This window comes from Eumetopias jubatus, unplaced genomic scaffold (assembly GCF_037043125.1).
Source record: "Eumetopias jubatus isolate StellerSeaLion01/CBP00866 unplaced genomic scaffold, mEumJub1_p1.0 scaffold_9, whole genome shotgun sequence".
Classification (NCBI taxonomy): Eukaryota; Metazoa; Chordata; class Mammalia; order Carnivora; family Otariidae; genus Eumetopias; species Eumetopias jubatus.
The window spans coordinates 101,311,911-101,331,115 of NW_028274815.1; the positions used below are offsets into that span (position 1 = coordinate 101,311,911).

The 19,205-nt window shown below is 38.5% G+C and overlaps 1 protein-coding gene across 1 annotated transcript in view; it reads left to right on the forward strand.

The window, feature by feature from the left end:
- Positions 1–19,205, forward strand: part of SEL1L2 (SEL1L2 adaptor subunit of SYVN1 ubiquitin ligase) — a 136,004-nt gene that overhangs the window by 49,477 nt on the left and 67,322 nt on the right. Inside the window, exons 4-5 of the mRNA XM_028112980.1 lie at positions 10,271–10,373; positions 15,054–15,216. Coding sequence (XP_027968781.1) covers positions 10,271–10,373; positions 15,054–15,216 — 266 coding nt within the window. The remainder of the gene's footprint in view (positions 1–10,270; positions 10,374–15,053; positions 15,217–19,205) is intronic.

Sequence of the window (19,205 nt, forward strand, 5' to 3'; positions counted from 1 at the left end):
CCTGCTGCTACAAATACCTAAAAATAATGCCTAAAATATGCCAAGCCCTCTCTCTCTCTTTCTCTCTCTCTTTCTCTTTCTCTCTAATGCAGAGCTGGGTTCACAGGAAACTGAAATCCCCAGGTGCTAGAAATAATGAAAAATAAGGATGTTAGTTGATGTTTTGGCAAACTGTGATCAGAGCTGGTAAAGCATGAGGATCGGATTTTAAATCCCAGGCTGGGAAAATCAAAAAGACATTAGGATTTTTGACAAAGCAGTTGGGATGAAGAGCTATGAATAAAACTGAGAGTTTTACAGAATTGTACATGCAGCGAAAGGGAGACTAGGGAAAAACATAAACCATCTACCATTTTATGAAAATATCAAGGAAACTCTTCCTCTATTTAGGCTTTCACAGGGAAAAACATCTCCCTGGGAAACCCTACATCACAACCTTGTACCTTATACAGATTTGAATTTAAATTTATGCTACCTGATTACCTGATTTTTTTTTTTTGTAAATACGTTCATGTTAACATATAAAAATTTCCTTCCAAAGTAAGGTAAGTCTAGAAAATGACAGAAGCAACACAAAACCACTTTAGAAAAACATTCCCACAATTCCTACATAAAAAGTCTTGTTGGGTGAACTTACAAGAAAATTTTATAAAATGCACCAAGTTAAAAAGAAAAATCTACTCAGAAAAAAAAAGCTACCAGTGAGAGTCAGTTTGCATATGCCTGCGCCCATATACACACATGTGCATAAGGCATAGCACCGCCAAGTTTGATATAGTAAAACAATGATGTAAAAAAAATTATGGAATAAATATATTTTTAAATGGTTGAGAAACTATAAGAAAAAAGAGAAGGCATCATGAAAAAGGAATAGGCTTCTGTGCAAAAGAATCAAATAGAACTAAGAAAAATGAAAAGTATGTTCATTTAAATTAAGTGAGCTTAAATTAATGACTTAAATAGAAGATTAGACACTGTGGAAGGAAAGATTAATGAACTAGAGAAAGATCAGAAAATACTGCCCTGAATGCAGCCCAGAAAGAAAATATGAGTTTAAGGACAGAAACTCTTAGATTAAAATAAAAATGTCATAAATATATGCTGTTTGCAAGAGGTATACTTAAAACATGAAAGTTAGTTAATGGAAATGATATCATAGGCAATACTAAAAAGAAATCTGATATTAATTTCAGACAATATATAGACTTCAAGGTAAAGGCACAAATAGGGAGAAAGCTTCATCATGTAGTGTTCAAAGGAATAATTCACCAGAATGATACAATGTCTATGTTGAAAAATTCAGGAAAATCTATTAAACCATGAGAATTAATAGAGCTTGGCAAAGTTGCTGAATTTAAAAATTAATATATAAAAATCAATAGCCTTTCTGTATATGATACCAAAAAACAACTGAAAATGAAATTACTAAAATATTATTTAAAATAGCAATAAACACTAAAATATACCTAAGAATAAATCTAAAAGATCTATAAGATGTTTAAGAAGAGTAAAAGCATAAAACTTTATTGAATAATATAAAAAACACCTGTATAACTAAAGAGTTATTGTGTTTATGAATGGGAAGTCTCAAAATTCTAAAATATCACTTCTTGCCAAATTAGTTAGAAATTTCCCAAAGGGATTTTCATAAACATTGACAAACTAATTTTAAAAGTATATATGAAAACAAGTCTAAAGATAGCCAAGATACTTCTGACTTAGAATGAGAAGTGGAACTTGCCCCACTAGATTCTTACTATAAAATGATATTTGTATAAACAATATGATATTGACATATGGATTAAAAAAAGAAAAGAGTCTAGAATCAGTCCCATATATACAGGGGAATTTGGTATATGACAGGGGTGGCATTACAAATCAACTGGGAAAGAACAAACAGATTGTATGCAGGCAACTGATTCTCATTTGGAAGATTAAGATCAGATCCCATTCTCAGCTCATGCACAAAACTAACTTCTGGATGGATAAAAGATCTAAATATGAATATCAAGACTTTAATAATTTTAGAAAAAAATGTTATGATATTGGCATAAAAAAGGAATTCTTAGAAAAGACAAAAGTAAGAGACACCTGGGTGGCAGTCAGTTAAGCATCTGCCTTCAGCTCAGGTCATGATCCCAGGGTCCTTGGATCGAGTCCCGCATCGGGCTCCTTGCTCTGCAGGGAGCCTGCTGCTCCCCCTGCTTGTGTACTCTCTCTCTCTTTCTCTGACAAATAAATTAAAAAAAAAAGAAAAGAAAAGACAAAAGTAAAACCATGATGACAAAATTCATAAACTTAACTACCTTAAAATTAAAATTTTTAATAGGTATTTTTAATTATAAAGTGAAAAAAAAAAGCCCCACAGACTAAAAGAAGATATTGTAACAAATAGAGTCAACAAAGAATTAGTATTTGGTTGTATAGAGAACACCTACAAATCAACAGGAAAACCAAGTAGAAAACTGAACAAAGGATACAAATAGACAATTCTTAGCAGAGGAAAAAAAACAAAGACCAATAAATATATTTAACTAGTAATTGCAGAAATGCAAGTTTGATAACAAAGATTTATCATTTCACAACAGATTGGCAAAACTTAAAGGTTAGACAACCCCATGAATGACCCAGAATTTAAGGAAATGAGAACCTTATACATTACTGTTGGGAGTATATGTTTGAGACAACCTCTTTGAAGAGAAATATAGGGGCGCCTGGGTGGCTCAGTCCTTAAGCGTCTGCCTTTGACTCAGGTCATGATCCCAGAGTCCTGGGATGGAGCCCCTCATCAGGGTCCCTGCTCAGCAGGAAGCCTGCTTCTCCCTCTCCCACTCCCCCTGCTTGTGTTCCCTCTCTCACTGTGTCTCTATCAAATAAATAAATAAAAATCTTTTTAAAAAAAGAAATATACTGGGGTGTTTGGGTGGCTCAGTCGTTAAGCGTCTGCCTTCAGCTCAGGTCATGATCCCAGGGTCCTGGGATTGAGCCCCGCATCGGGCTCCCTGCTCCACGGGAAGCCTGCTTCTCCCTCTCCCACTCCCCCTGCTTGTGTTCCCTCTCTCACTGTGTCTCTCTCTGTCAAATAAATAAATAAAATCTTAAAAAATAGAGAGAAATATAGTAATATCTAGTAAGATTTAAGATTTCTATATGCTACACTCAGCACATGTACTTTTAGAAATATATCCTACAGAAATTCTCACACATCTGTATCAGAAAATGTGTGCAGGGATTTTCATTGCAGAATTGGTTTTGGTAACACTGAAATGGAAAAAGCTAATATCTGTGGAATGAGTAGGATAAATAAGGATGAATGAATAGATAAACTGGTCTATTCACACAAAGAATTTTGACCAGTTGGCCCTGATTAAAATGATTGAATGAAGCCTACTTGTATCCAGATACATCTCAAAAAGTGAAAAAGCAAGTTGCAAAAGAATATATAGTATGATGCTATTTATATAAAACATGGAAATAATATTGGATACATATATGTAGTAAAAGAGCTACGTAGCAACTTCAGGATAATAGATACCTCTGAAGAGGGAACAAGGGGAAAGGATGTTGGAAGGAGGCTTTGAGCATGTCTGTACCATTCTGTTTCCTTAGAGAGATACCTAAAACAAACAAGGCAAAATGTTACCATCTGTTAAATTGTGTGAAGTAGGAGGGTTATGCTGAGATATGTTTTCTGGATTTCTTTGTATGTTTGAAATATTTCATGGTTAATTTTTTTTCATGGTTAATTTTTTAGAGAAAAAATAAAAAGTAGTATCACTTGTGACAAGTAGAATCTATAGATGAATATATATTAAGTATATTAACTGTCAAAATTTTAAAGTTTGTGTGTGTACCACTTAAAATTATCTCATGTACTCTTTGGGAAACAGTAATGAAGGTGATGAAAATTAGCAAGTGCTGCTAATTATCTACCCAGACTGCAGGTACCCTCACCCCCCAGAGGGCCTTGAATACAGCATGTCACCATCTTTTTCTTGTCCCTTTTGCTCCCACTCATTACTGAAGGACTTCCCATTATCCAAGGTCTCCCACAAGTACTGTCTTCTTAAGTAATGATGTCCAAACCAACTGGAGTGGGTATGATCAGCTGTGCATAATGATGATCTGAATCATCAAGACCAGGTTAAATCATGCTCATTATCTTCTGTTGGGGAAGGTGGACGAATATATTGTATACTTTTCAGACAGATTTCCATCATAAAACAGTCAAGATAAAAAGGGATATGACTCATCTAGTAGGAAAAAACGATTTATATGAAAGACATTTCTCAATAATGTCCGATAAAAGAAATGTAACTATAAACTACCCATTGTTTAAAATACTTAAATTACAATAAATTTATTTTTTAATGTATTTTGGACCCATTTTTTTTCAAATTTTTCAGTAATTGATAGTAACTTCGTGTTTCTCACATAATTCTGCATTTTGTGTAGCTCTGAGAAGCAGTATGAGCAAGACTGCCTACATTTGAATCCTTGCCTACCAGGTACCAACTATATGACGTTGGGCAGGTTAACCTCTCTGTGCCTATATCATTTCATCTGTAAAACAAGAATGATAATATCCACTTGCTCTTAACCATCAGTAAAAAAAAAACTGCCCAGTGCCTAGGTGGTTTATACGTTAGCTTTTATTTTAACACCATAATTATTGGTTTTGATGCTTCACTTGTTTTATAAACCATATTTCTTTCTCCTAAATTAAGTGTTTTAGGCAGTGAATTAGTCTTTGAAAGTCCGAATCCTTGTTATTTCAAGTTTTGCTTAGTAGTTATTTGAGGAGAGAATTTTTTTCTACTTATTACACAATTTGTCTACTATTTCCTAGCACTACCAGTGAAGGTATTTATGTTTGACAACAATGATCTGGGGACACTGTGAATAAACTTGATTATTGTAAATCTCTGTGCTCTTATCCAAGTGCATTTGAGTTGATCACATCTTTATCTGACTAAACTCTTTGCTGAGTCATTCTTTTTTAGATGGAATGTTATTTTTAGTAATGGATCATGATTCTCCCTCCTTATCTTGTATTGTATCTTCCTGGCACACAATAAGGGCAAATGTGAAGAGCTCTTCTGATGCATTATTCAGAAAATCAGATGCTGAAGTTGGTTTATATCAAATTCAATTGAAATTAAGTAAGAAAGATACAGTGTCTGTGTAGGCAAGATTTTCTGGAAGGGAAAGAACTTCCCATTTTTATCTCTTTCTATCATTTTAATGTTGAAAGCACCTGATTTTTAGTCAGACTAAAAGACATTCATCTCCTAGCTTAATTTTTAATTCCTTTAACTCTCAATGATCCTTTATGTCATTTTTGAGGTAACTATAATTTGAGATTCAAAATCATGAATCTATTGTTCTTTTTCCTTTTGTTATTTTAGATGATTTAAATGGTATTTGTTTATGATATGTGAAACAGAAGTGAGTGAGGAATGCAGGAAGGGCAAGGGAAGGAGTTGGGCAAAGATAGGGTCTCAGGAGAAGTTTAGGGCTTTAAGAGTGAATTGCAGGCACCTGGGTGGCTCAGTGGGTTAAGCGTCTGCCTTCAGCTCAGGTCATGATCTCAGCGTCCTGAGATTGAGCCCCACATCGGGCTCCCTGTTCAGCGGGGAGTCTGCTTCTTCCCTCTCCCTCTGCCCCTCTCCCCTGCGCCTGCTCTCTCTCACTCATGCTTTCTCTCTCTCCGAAATAAACAAATATTTTTTTAAAAAGAGTGAATTGCACTAGAGGATTTCTCCCTTCCCATAGGCAAGGGGTTAGGCTGTTACCCTCACATCAATCAGTTAATGGCTAGAGGCCACCAGTACCCTGCAGGGGCTAAATATCCATATGGAAGACTTTGTCTTAATTGCTAAACCTCCTCAATTCTAATAATCTTTGTGTCTATTTCTCATCAGTCATTTACCAGCCACATGCAGAGATATTTCATCAATATAATTTCAAACTCCAAAATAATTGTCTGATCAGAGCCACCTTCCTGCCACTTCTCCTTCTCTTTCTCCTATCAAACTTGCCTTCACCTTCACAATGACCTCAGTTCACTTCCCCCACTCCCTTTTCACCCCTCTCTCCACTCCCCTCAGTATCACTTACTCACACAACCAGCCTGGACCACATGGTCAAACATAACCCTCAAGCCCTCACTCTTTATTTAGGACACACCAGCCCCTCTCATTGTTTCATACCCATGGTTCATTTGTGTAGATTGTTTCCTCCAAATGGAATGCCAGTTTCGTCTTCTTGGCCTGACAAACTCCTATCTACCTTTCAAGAACTCTCTAAATTGTCCGTTCATCTGTGAAGATTTCTTTATTTCCCTTAGCGAGAGTAGGGTGCTTAAGTGGGCATGTGCTGTTTGGCAGCTTCCCATCATCCATTTTACTTTTCTCACCATCCCAATTTCCTTTTGAGGAATTAAGTGTTCCCCAGTGAATACATTCTTATAGGAATGTAATGAGAAGCCTTGTCTTCCCTAATTAGACCCCTCAGAATCATCATGGAGTCTGGAGCAAAGAGGGGAAGATCCTAAAAGGATTGGATTTCAATCCATCCCTGTAGCAGCATCTGTCTCTGCTTCCAGAGAACTTTGATTCCTGACCGACCCCACTGATTTTATGAGCTTTCAACAGCCTCCCAGTAAGTTCCTTTTGCCTAAGTCAATCAGATTACGTTTCTATTGCTTACAAAGAAGACTTCTGTACTCCCACAGTGCCTTATTACAGAGTACCTACCACATGGCATTGTAATTTTTGGTAAACATGTCTGTCTCCACTGCCAGGCTGAGACAGCGTCTCCATCATCTTTGGAAACACAACATCTAGCCTTGTGTCTAACACATGGTAAGTATTCAATTCATACCAATTAAATGGACAAGTAAATGTATGAATGACAGAGAATAAGTTGTTTTCAGCTCTTTTCTTTTTCTTTAATATCTGCAGCAAGCAAGTGGGCCCTTTTTGTTCCAAAGCTTTGCTTCTATTCATTATCAACAAGAGGATTCTTCATGAATTCCACAACAAGTGACAGGGATTAAGGAATAGACTTGATAGAGAAATTTATAGTAGGAGGGTCAGCAAGAGAAGGCACAGAACCCCAGTTCTCCCATCATCTCACAGAGAGGTGAGCTGGGTCCCAGGATTGCTGGACACATGGAAGGTCTACCTACTAAACTGCCTACCTAGAGTATAATCATGAGAAAGTGACCTTGTCAGAGGTGGGCTACTTGGGTACCCAGCTCCCTAGGAAAGTCAGATGTCCAGCACCTGGAGACATTGGGGGACCGTGAGAAATTATAGTCTTTCCTGGTTTTTTTTTTGTTTTGTTTTTAAGATTTTATGTATTTGACACACAGAGAAGAAGAGAGCAAGCACAAGCAGGGGGAGTGGCAGGCAGGGGAAAAGCAGGCTCCCTGCTGAGCAAGGAGCCTGATATGGGGCTCGATCCCAGGACCTTGGGATCGTGACCTGAGCCAAAGGCAGCTGCTTAACCGACTGAGCCACCTAGGTGCCCCAGTCCTTCCTGTTTTTTAAAAAGGTAGCCACTGATCTCATGGGAAGCTGAGCTGGGTGCATCCCTTCCCGCAGGGAGAAGGAGCAGGTTGTTTTCCATGAGATCCAGAGTTGCCATCTGTATTACTTTGCTAAGGATATTATAATAAAATACCACAGGTAAGGTGACTTAACCAGCAGAAATTTATTTTCTCACAGTTCTGGAGGCTGGAGGTCCATGATCAAAGTGTCAGCAAGTTTGGTTTCATTCTGAGGCTTCTCTCCTTGGCTTATGGATGGCCACCTTCTCAGTGTGTCCTTACATAGCCTTTTCTTAGTGCCTGCATGCCCCTGATGTCTCTCTGTCTTCTTATAAGGACACTAGTCATGTTGGATTAGGACCCCACCCTAATGACCTCATTTTAACTTAATCACCTCTTTAAAGACCTTATCTCCAAATAAAGTTACATTCTGAGATACTGGGGGATAGGACTTCAGCATATGAATTTAGGGGGGACACAATTCAGCCTGAAACAACATCCAAGATAGTCATAAAATAATAATTAAGACTGCAGAAGTAATAACATGTCAAGAACTCTCTATAAATTATGTCTCTGACAAACACTGAAATACAAATTCATCTAGTTGAAGCACTTCCCATATCTGCTGCTGTGTGAAATAGTGCTCTGGCGTACCTACTCTGCCCTCTTTTATTCCTGAGGCTCATCCCCACCACTTCTCAAGTCAGCTTTGAGCCCTTATCAGGACAGAACAACAGGCATCCACTAGTTGGCTGTTCAGAGGATTCCAGATTCAGGAAGGTCCTTTACATCAGGCTCAGAATGGTCTCCTCAAGTCATTTCCTGACTGTGCTTTCCCCCAATTTGGAAATTGTTAAACATAAAAAAGAAATTAAAGTGTTGTCAAGGTAACTTTATCTGATCATTGAGCCCTCTTATAGTAAAGAAAACTTTATTTCAATACATTTAGGAAGCCAAAAAAAGAATTACAAATAAAAGCCATGGGTAGAAATCTGTAGTGGTAAATCATTTCTCATATGTAGGTTATTCCCATTATTTTTCCTCTTTAATCAAGACTATAGATAGCATATAACTCAAAGCAGAATTTAGATGCTAAAAGTGTCTGATGTTACTGAATTGATTGGATAACTTGAAGCATTCAAAATAATTGCAAATTAACTTTTAAGTTAAAAACATTTTTTAATTTAAAAAAGAAATTGAACAACTCTGATGGTTTGTCAGGAAGAAGAAAAACAGGAACCACTTAAAGATTTTTGTGGTCTTGTTAATGAAGCATCAAATCTCAAAATGCCACTTTTAAAATGGTTTCAGGCATGGCTCACCTAATCAGAGGTTTCACTGAGTGTCATAATGGACTTCAAGAGGCATTGTGCTGTGATGTGGAAGAGTATTGGGGTGGGGGTGTGCATGTGCACCCTGGGGATAGAATGGAGGCTGTAAAGCTGACTGTCCCTCCAAATAGCTTTCCACATCTGTAAACTGATGACAGTGGTTTGAAAATTATAATGTGTTATATAAATGTTTGAGAAATATCATTATTGTAGCAGGTAAAATTCCATTTCTTTACATTCTTTAAATCCTATAAAATTAATTCTGAGTCCCCATCCCCAAAAGACAAGTTGTTATTGGTACTCTCTCTGTGTCTTTTCCCAAGGTCTTAGAAAGGCTGTCAGGGAAGAAGAAGGAGGCTTGGGCAGAGCAAAATTTTCAGGGAGATTCTCTCCTCCAGTCCTGGATGCACACTATTTTTCTAGATGCCCATTGCTCACATCCTCATGTTCTCTTAGAATCTTACAGTTCTAAGGTTTATGGGCCATGATCAGACAAAGGAGTCTGAGAGATGAGATCGTGGTGTCTAAGATCCTTTCTTTAGGGTGCACCAAACAGCCCCTTTCCCTGGAGGCCTTGCGTCCTGCTTTATATTTGCAGAAACTTGCATCTCTTTCCCAGACTGGGAGCATGTCTCTCCCTCCTACCATCAGAAGCATGTTTCTATCTCCTCCACCCTCCACAAGACGCTTTCACAGAAGACAGGAAGAGGGTAGTTTTTGCAGGTAGCTTCCACCTTCTGACTAAAAGCAAGGTGATCTTCTTGAAAGGCAGAAGTTAAAAAATAAGGAGTGTAAGGGTAGTGTAAACCTACCCTTCTAGGTTCTTTTGGCTGGTTTATCAATTAAATTGACATAAGACAGATCAATAGGAGGAAAACAAATTTAATTTCATATGCATGGGCAATTGAGGCTTATAAGCCATCCTGAGCTAAGAAGGAGGTAAGGGTCTGGGGCTTCAAAGAGAAGGAAGACAATTCACAGGAAGATGGGAAGAGCAAATGTTTGGTAAACAAATGATTGTCATACCATGCAGAGACAATAGGGCAGAGAGGAAGTTGAATAAACATGCCTGCCAACCTCCCCTCGCCTTACCACACCTAGCCCATACTCTTCATAGTTATCTCTGGTGATAACCCTCTTCCTGGACCAGGCTCTCTATCTAAACTCTTAGAGGCAATTAAGGGGGAGGTAAAAAGCTCTTCCTGAGTCTTTTTTGGCCTTGATTAGCTTCAGCTCAAAATAATCCACATGCCAAAGTGGCACATTTTGGGGAGGCTCATCTGAACCCCTTCATGAGCAAAACCCAAACTAATAAGGCAGCACATTATTTTAAAAATATAAAACATAAAAATCATGTTATTTTTCCTTGTTTGTCCATATGTAGTAAGAAAGCAAGCAAAGAAAAATTTCACAGATGAAGGAGACCAGCTGTTCAAGACGGGCATCAAGATTCTCCAGCAGTCTAAAAACCAAAAACAAAAAGCAGAGTAAGTCTTTGTCCAGTTACCTAAGCCAACTTAAATTCCTGGCTGAGAAAAAAGAACAATCCAAAATCTAGTTTGTCATTAAAAGCTTATTGGGATAACAAGTTTATTTGCCCATAAGCTTTTGTTTTTAAAAGGATCAACTGATGTTTAATGAATCCTAAAATTATCAGCCTAAACAAACAGAATTGTATGTGAAATTGTGGTCCCTGCACTTTAAGTGAGATGCAGAATTAAGGCATTAATCTGAGTATTCAGGCAAAAATACTCTGTTTTGAGTTTATTAGGTATTTCAAATGAAATAAAATGTTATTTGCATTAGAGTGGTTGTTTTAGAATGCTTTATTCTGCCTAACTCAGCATTTGTAAAGCACTTTATGGTTTTCAAAGCACTTTCATGTATGTGATTCCATCTTATCCCCAGAACAGCCTTATGAATTAAGAAGAGCTTCATTTCCCCCCTTTAAACAGTTGGGAACAGAGATTCAAGGATGTTAAAGTGAGGTGATCACAAATACACAGCTGGGAAGTAACCAAGCTGTGGCCACATGGTCTCACTCCATGTTCATCATTTCTCTTTTCACTTGTCTACTTTGTCTAAAGGGGAGGCAGAAATATCTTGTCCCCCAGTAGAGGGACACAACATGAGGTCACCCCTAAAGTCTCCATTAAAACCTCATTGAGGTCAAATCCTAATCATTGGCTGTGTTATCTCTGGGCAAGTTACTTAACCTGCTTGCGTTCTGGATAGTACTGTTAGGCTCTTAGAACAATGCCCAATGCGGGCACCTGGGTGGCTCAGTTGGTTAAGCAACTGCCTTCGGTTCAGGTCATGATCCTGGAGTCCTGGGATCGAGTCCCACATCAGGGTCCCCGCTCAGCGGGGAGTCTGCTTCTCCCTCTGACCCTCTTCCCTCTTGTACTCTCTATCTCTCTTTCTCTCTCTCTCAAATAAATAAATAAAATCTTTTTTTAAAAAAAAAGAACAATGCCCAACGCATAGTAAGCAGAAGATAAGCATTTGTTATCTTTATCTCTAGTCCTCTAAATGGTAAGCAGAAGGTATGGGAGAGAAGAAAACAAGTGTGTCTTAAAGCAATAATAAAAAGAACAGTCTCTGGACCTCCAACAAGGAGACATCTTTTGTTTGCACACAGATTAGGCATAGCAACTCTGGGGGAAGCATCCCAGTGCTGTGGTAACCATTCCTAGACAGGGCAGCAGCAGAGTCCCTGAATTCTTTCTTAAAGCTCAAAGCTTCCCAGAAGAGCATACAAGTGTAGAGAATAAAGGGGCATTCAACTCTGAAGAACTTCCATTTATTAAGCTCCTTCTTCGTGCTACTTATTTTTCTGGGCATTTTTGTGTGGAATAGCATTCATTGCTCACAATGGATATTGTGACTCATAAATTGTTATCCCCAAATTACAGAGGAGGAAATGGAAGTTGAAAAATATTCTATAAGTCTTCCAAAGTGACAAGAAGAAGGAAGTAAAGTAGTCGGTCATCTCTCTAGGGGAAGTTAAATTAGAAGCTCCTTATAAAAGCAGAGGAAACCATCCCTTGCAAAACCTGGGTCTCATGCTGAGCATCTCTGGGGGCTGTCATGATGCGGATGGGGTTAAATCAGACCCCCAAAATATAATCCAGCCTGATAGGGAAGTCTGCTCACTCAGAAGCTCACTGAGTAGATGAGTAAGAATAGAGAAATCTCAACCCAGCCCAGCTAGATAAAAGAACAATGGAATTCTGTAAAGGGGCTGGTCCCTGAGGTTTCAGATTAGCTCTGTCAATAGCAGGTGAACACAAAATGAGGGGCTCACTGGGTATGCCCTGTTAAATTCAAGGAAACCCTAGATTCAGTCCGATGGGACAAAATCACTCTTGGAAGCTCCCAAGTAACTATCCTCTTAACCTGGATGGGTACTTTCCTCTTTGGCTTAAAGCATGGGGAGAAAACCCAGCCCCGAAAGCAGATTACCCAGCAGTGAAGGTGCCTTCATGACACCTAGGTGTCATTCAATCTCAGGCTATTCTTGCCCAGCCTGTCCTTGCCCAAGAGTGCCAGAAAAGCAGCTTTTTTTTTTTAAGATTTTATTTTTAAGTAATCTCTACACCCAACATGGAGCTTGAACTCACAACCCCAAGATCAAGAGTCACATGCTCCACCAACTGAGTCAGCCAAGTGCCCCAAAAGCAGCTTATTTTTGCAGCAGCATAGGTACATGAGAGGATGCATAAAGCTGAGTCCCCTGACCCTTCTGAGTTAATAGAGGACTGAAACCAAATCTGCTCATAACAAGAGATTTCAGGAATTTGTGGGAAAGCTGAATGAAATTCCTCCAAATATCAGGATGGTCTGCTCTTCTCTTAAGTCAGTTACATCCAGGTCTAGCCATCTCAAAGATTTTGGACAGGCGAAAGAAAAATGAACACCCTACTGACCACAGAGGAATCATTTCTCTCCCATTCATTCCTCAATCCTCTGTCCTCCTTGCTCCACCACTTCTGGTACAAAACAGAGGCTACTAGTCCTTTTGGCTCATCCACATCGACATCTTGACCCAATTCATTCATTCATCCATCCGTTCATTCATTCACTCATTCAGCTATAAATTGTTTAACAAATCAGTGCTGTTAGAAGTACAGATGTTAAGCAAGCATGTGTCAGGGAGACACAGACTTGTCTACAGGAGTCAAGCCTCAGAGACAACCAGGGTTAGCTGTCATTAAGAATTACTCCCCATCAGCAAAGAAGATTTGGAGATAAGCTGCTGCCCTACACCAAGTTTCTGATGAATCCTAGAGATGCCAATAGTCTCCTCCTTCCCCAGCACCTACCTTAGCATCCAGTACCAGGTTCTTTAGAAGTTATCCAGATATCTAACTGAACTTTCTTTTGGGGAACTGCTAATGTTGCCCAGTTTCTCCTACTTTTTCCCTCTTGGGGATTATAACCCAGATCTCAATCCTACCTAATTTACCAACAGCTTTCTTCAGCCCTGGATCCTGCTTCTATTATTCTTTATATCACCTCAGACTTTCTTGACAGGGGACCGAGGTATCCACCCCTCCCTTAGAATTAAAAACACCTAGACAGATTGGTTTTGTGAGCTTTTGTTGCCCCCGGGGATCAGTGAATGGATATACTGCTGGCTCCTGCAGCCCATCTCGAATTTCTCTGCCCTGGTCCATGTGGGTGCCCTTCTAATCCCAGCAGGCTATGTGGTTGCAGCAGCAAACCATGTGGCAGAATGACTTCAGGGAGTCTGTGTCCCGTTGTCAAGCCTCTCTGAGTGCCAGACTTTTGCATTCATTGACCTTTAGACCTTCTGTCTTATTTGCCTTCTGGTCCCTAGAATATTAGCTTGCTTGCTTGACCACCTGGCTTCTATTGTCCCGCTGGAGTCTACTCCCGGTGTTGCCATCCAGGACCCTAAAGCCTACGTGGTAACACTCAGTCCGAACCCATTCTATTCTGCTCCATCCACCAAGAGCAAATTATTTTAGCATCAGCATAGATAGGTGGTACATAAAGCTGAGTCTCCTGATCCTTCTGAGTAGCAATGGTAGATTTGTGTATTTGTTCCTGTATTTGAGTCAAGGTTACCAGTAGAGGTTAATGCTTTCTGTTCTTACCACTACCAAAAAGGAAGTTATAAAAGTAAAAATAAATCCCAAAAGTACTCTCTGTCTGACACAGGTTTTGACCTTGCAAGACTCTCCATCACTACTTGTTATACAGATCAGGTCCAGGTGATTTCTGAGCGGGATTCAGAAAATGCAATGTAAGGCAATCCTATGGCATCTATATTTATAATCACCAAATTTTCATACCATTTACCCACTAATTACAGGAGAACAATTACCATGCTATAAAACTTTAGAATTTATGCAGTAGTCCTAATAATAATAATAATAATAATAATAGCTAAATTTATTGAGTGCTTGCTATGTACCAGGTACTATGCCAAGCCCTTAACATGGATTATCTCACTGAATCTTCCCAGCAACCCTATGAAGTAAGTGCTATTGTTATCCCCACTCCATAGATGAAAGAGGCACAAAGAAGTTAAATAACTTGCCTGAAGCTCTCAAACTAGTAAGTGGTGGAGCCAGATTTTGAACCAGGCAGTCAAGACTTTAGAGCCCTAATAACCATTGGGTTTTATTTGGTTATTGGTTTTCGACACAGTCTGACTTTGCATGCTGAGGAATATGTTCTGTCTTAGACAATTATTTCAGAATACAAAGGGACTGTTGTTTTCATGATAGTAGCTTTCTAGATGTGACATTCCAGTTTTGATTATTTTTGATTATATTGTTATATATTTCAGAGTTCATTTTGTAAAACAAATCATATAATGTGGGTGACCATGGGAGAGTTCACTATTTTAGGACAAGTGACTCAATTTTTCACTTGGTGAATAAGCTTGAAGCATGATGTATCCTATATATTTCTCCTTTTCAGCAGCTTCACTATTTGTTAGATATATCTGAAATTATAATCTTAGATAATGTAGGGCTGAAAAACACCCTACTGATCTATAGATGTGATGGACTTCAGCTAAACTGTCATTAGTAGCAATGACAACTTTGTCCTACTTGTTAGAGAGAAGTAGTGTGAAGGAGGGAGCAGAAAAACATTTTTGATAAACCTCTACCTTCATATTTTTGAAACAGAGCCTACGTGTTCTTTGCCAAAGCAGCTGACATGGGAAACTTGAAAGCTATGGAGAAAATGGCTGATGCTTTGCTATTTGGAAATTTTGGCATGCAAAACATAACAGCAGCTATCCAATTATATGAGTCCCTGGCTAAAGAAGGATCATATAAAGCCCAAAATGTGAGTTTTGAAAGAAAAGTAAGCCTTACTAAAATAACTATAGATAAATAACATGTGAAAGGAGTTTAGCGATGGTATTCCCATGTGAACCCAGACCTAGGGAAGTTACAGTAACACTCTGAAATAGTGGTGTGAGGGAGGGGACACAAAGCAAGAGCACTGGGCAAATTCTTCAAGTTATATGGGTGACTATCAGGAATGGAACAGAACTGCTCTCTAATTCAGCTTCCCATCTTATGTCCATGGGTGTGTTTAGAAATAATTTAAGAACTCTGAACCCCTAAAATAATTAAATTTTACTTAAGTATATTCACCTATACAAAAAACAAAACACAGAAGTAAGTCTATGACCTTGTATAATGTTTGCCTGGTTTTTACATTTCAAACATTTTATAAACTAAATATATTTCCTTTTCTATTTTACTAAATGCATTTCATTTTATTCCAAGAATAACATAAGCATTTCATAGAAAATCTGGAAAACAGAAAAATAAATAGATAAATAAATAAAGCCCTTCACAAGCCAACCATTCTGACTCAACTATTGTTAGGACTGCTTTATATTTTTGCTTAGCTTCTTCCTCATGCATCTCTCTTTTTACATCATCCTAATCACAATGCAAGTGCATATATCATTTGTTTCTGGCTACTTTCACTTAATGCTATAGCAAAAGCATGTTTTCATGTTGTTAGTCTTTTTAATAAAAACATTTATTTCTGATTACAAAAGAACTTCATGCTCATTACAAAAAAAATGTCTGAGAATTCAGAAAGTATGACGAAGAAAGTAAAAGTTGTCTGAAACCTCTCCTCCCAGAGATCATTTTTGGTATCTCTGGCAGGAAAGTGTAGAAGCTAGACTTTGGAGTCAGAAAGACTTAAGTTCAAATCCATTCTGCCACTTGCTTGCTGGATACCTCCTTAACAAAATCCTATCCCCTTCCATATGAGAATCCTTTGGTACACTCTCTAGTTCTGTTTCCCTTATAATCTATTAGGAGTAAAACGTTAAGTGTGTTTCTAGGTAGCATTGCTTATGATTGAAATGACTCGTGATTGAAAACTTCCTTCACATTGGAGCAAACTGTAATGAACAGAATACCTGATGGTTGTAGTGATTCTTATGAGAACCCTGAACACTATACATGTGGAACTGTTACTTGGGGGATTGGGGCTCCTGCACCCACCTAGTGTGGATCTCACCTCCTTGAGGCATCATCTGAGGGACCAAAGACAAGAGCCACTGGAGGACTGTATGAACTGCACAAAAACTGCAGGAAGAACTCACACAGAAGGAACACCTAACCCTGCCCTGGGAAACTGTAGTTCCTGTGCTGTATCCACCTGAATAGACTGATGGCACCTGGAGCCTAGGGAGCCTTGTGAGTCTCTGTTTACTTAGTTAAAACAGAAGCTGGCCCAGAGGACCTCTGATGGGTGGGACAACCTCTCTAATTTTCATCTGTAGGGTTAGGTTTTATCATATATAAAGCACTGGATGCTGTGTCCATCTGGTTCACAGTTGTATCTAATATTTAGCACAGTGCCTGGGACAAGAAATATACACTGAATGCTGAATCAGTTAATGATGAATGATTAAATGGAATTATTGTGGGGATTAAAATAACATGTAAAGGCACTTAATTCCATGCCTGGAACTTTGTAGTCATTCATTATAAAGAAAGGATATAAATATTATTATTCTAGATTTTTCCCATAACTATGTAAAATTTTTTTACAAAAATAAGATCATACCTTAATTGCTATTTCCTAATCTCTTTACTCAATAATATATCACAAACATTTGCCATGTAAATATGTACAGATCAACATCACCATTTTATTTTATTTTTTTAAGATTTACTTATTTATTATTTGAGAGAGGAGGGGAGGGGCAGCGAGGGAGGGAGAGGGAAAGAATCTCAAGTGGACTCCCCACCAAGCAGGAGCCCGATGCAGGGGTTGATCTCATGACCCTGAGTTCATGACCTGAGCCAAAATCAAGAGTCAGATGCTCAACTGACTGAGCCACACAAGCACGCATCAATATCACCATCTTAAATATCTGTATAATTTTAATTAAGTTGTTGAATACTATTTTTACCCCAGGGAATTTTTTCAATTAAATACAAAATATTATATTTACAAAGGAGTAAAACAGATTTATAAATGTTATATAATATATGAGAATTTTTAAACCTTCATTGTCCAAATACAGAGTTCCAAAACAGACTAAATATTACCATCATATCCAGCACTATAAATGATATCTCCAAATTCCTTTCCAAACTAGTGAACATATACTTTATTTTTTAGTGGGAGTATTAATTAGTTAATTAAGTGAACAGTTGTTTTGTTGACACGATGTGCCACACATAATCTGAGCTGATGGGTAGAAAAAGATTAATAGGTCATAGTCCTTATGGGTCAATCTGAAACATAAACACATAATTGTGGCACAATTTAGGTAGACTACAGTAATAAATTGTGTTAGGCACAGAAAAGAGTCTAACTGGTTCTGCCTGGAGCAGGTGAGGAAGGCTTCTGGGAAAAAGTGACATTTGTACCTAGTCTAGGATATTGGATACAGGCAACATAAAGGATTTATTTGTCTGTATTTAAATAAAGTATTTGATACAAGGTCAAAACACTACTCCCAGAAAAGAAATTCCAAATTAACATAAATGGTACATAAAACACATGGATTTCAGGGCCTAAGTCAGAGTATCACTCCCCATACTTGGATTAATGTGGTTCCATGGCATGGCCACAGACCGCCCTCTAATCCCAGTTAATTGACGATCAAATGCTTGTCATTGATTTTAAGGAGAAACAGGTAGGAGAAGGTAACTGGCTGAGTGCTAATCCAGTGCCAGGAAGAACAACTCTAAATGCATGACCACTGGCCATGTATTACCACAGCCATCTTTGCAGAAACAAGCAAGTATTGTTGGGACAGTGTTCTCAAAAATGTACAATTACGGACTTTAGGGTAGCATGTCATGGTAGCAGACAGGGGTTCTATAATCAGGAAGCTGGACAGTATGTGAATCCAGATTCTACAACCTAATGAGCTTCCGATCTTCTTCATTCTTTCACTGTCACTTCTCTAAACCTGAGGTTTCCCAAACCTGCAAAGGGAACTGATGATAAGGTCACACTACTTTATAAGGTTGCTGCAAGAACTGAATAATATCTGCACAATCCCTTAGAGATATTAAAGAACATCAGTGAATAATGTTGTGTAACGATTTTAGTCTTAATGGCTTTGTCTTTGGAGTCAGTCAGTCCTGGCTTTACATCTCAGCTTCACCACTGGTTCTCGTGGCCTGCCCTATCTGAGTCTCAATTTCCTCATTGTAAAATGGGGATATCTGTCTGATATATGTGTGTGTTTGGTCTTAGGAGGATAAGAAGATAGAATATGAGTGAGGACAAACTTATCACCTGGAAGGCTGACGGTGACCTGATATGCAAAATTCAACCACACTGTTATTGAAATGCTACAATACTAGGTGGCAAAAAGTCTCTGTCCCAAGCACTTCCTATGCTGTCCTTGACATCCTGGATACCCTTATTCCCTACTCAGACTCCTCCTCTCCTCCTGACCTCCCCATGATCTAGTGACCAAAGTGTTAATCTGAATGAGCAGGGAGCCTACACGACCCTGGTCTGGTACTACAGCTGGATTGCTGGATTATATTCTGAAATTTTGCTGTCACCCCTGTTATCCCTATAGAAAAGTCTGTTTCCAATAGCAAGTCTGCTTATAGTTGATTTGTCTCCTTGTACAAGAACAACTAGTCAAAGAGATTCTATGCTACAAACAATGCTTAGTTCAATGACTGTGACTAGGATGGCCACATGCCGTATTGATCACAGCTCTCTAACAGAGAACTAATAGGCTAACAGGCTGGGTGACCATCTTTCTTCTCAGGCTGTTTGTGCCACCCTGTTACAGGAATCCTGCCTGCACTCTTAAGAAATAC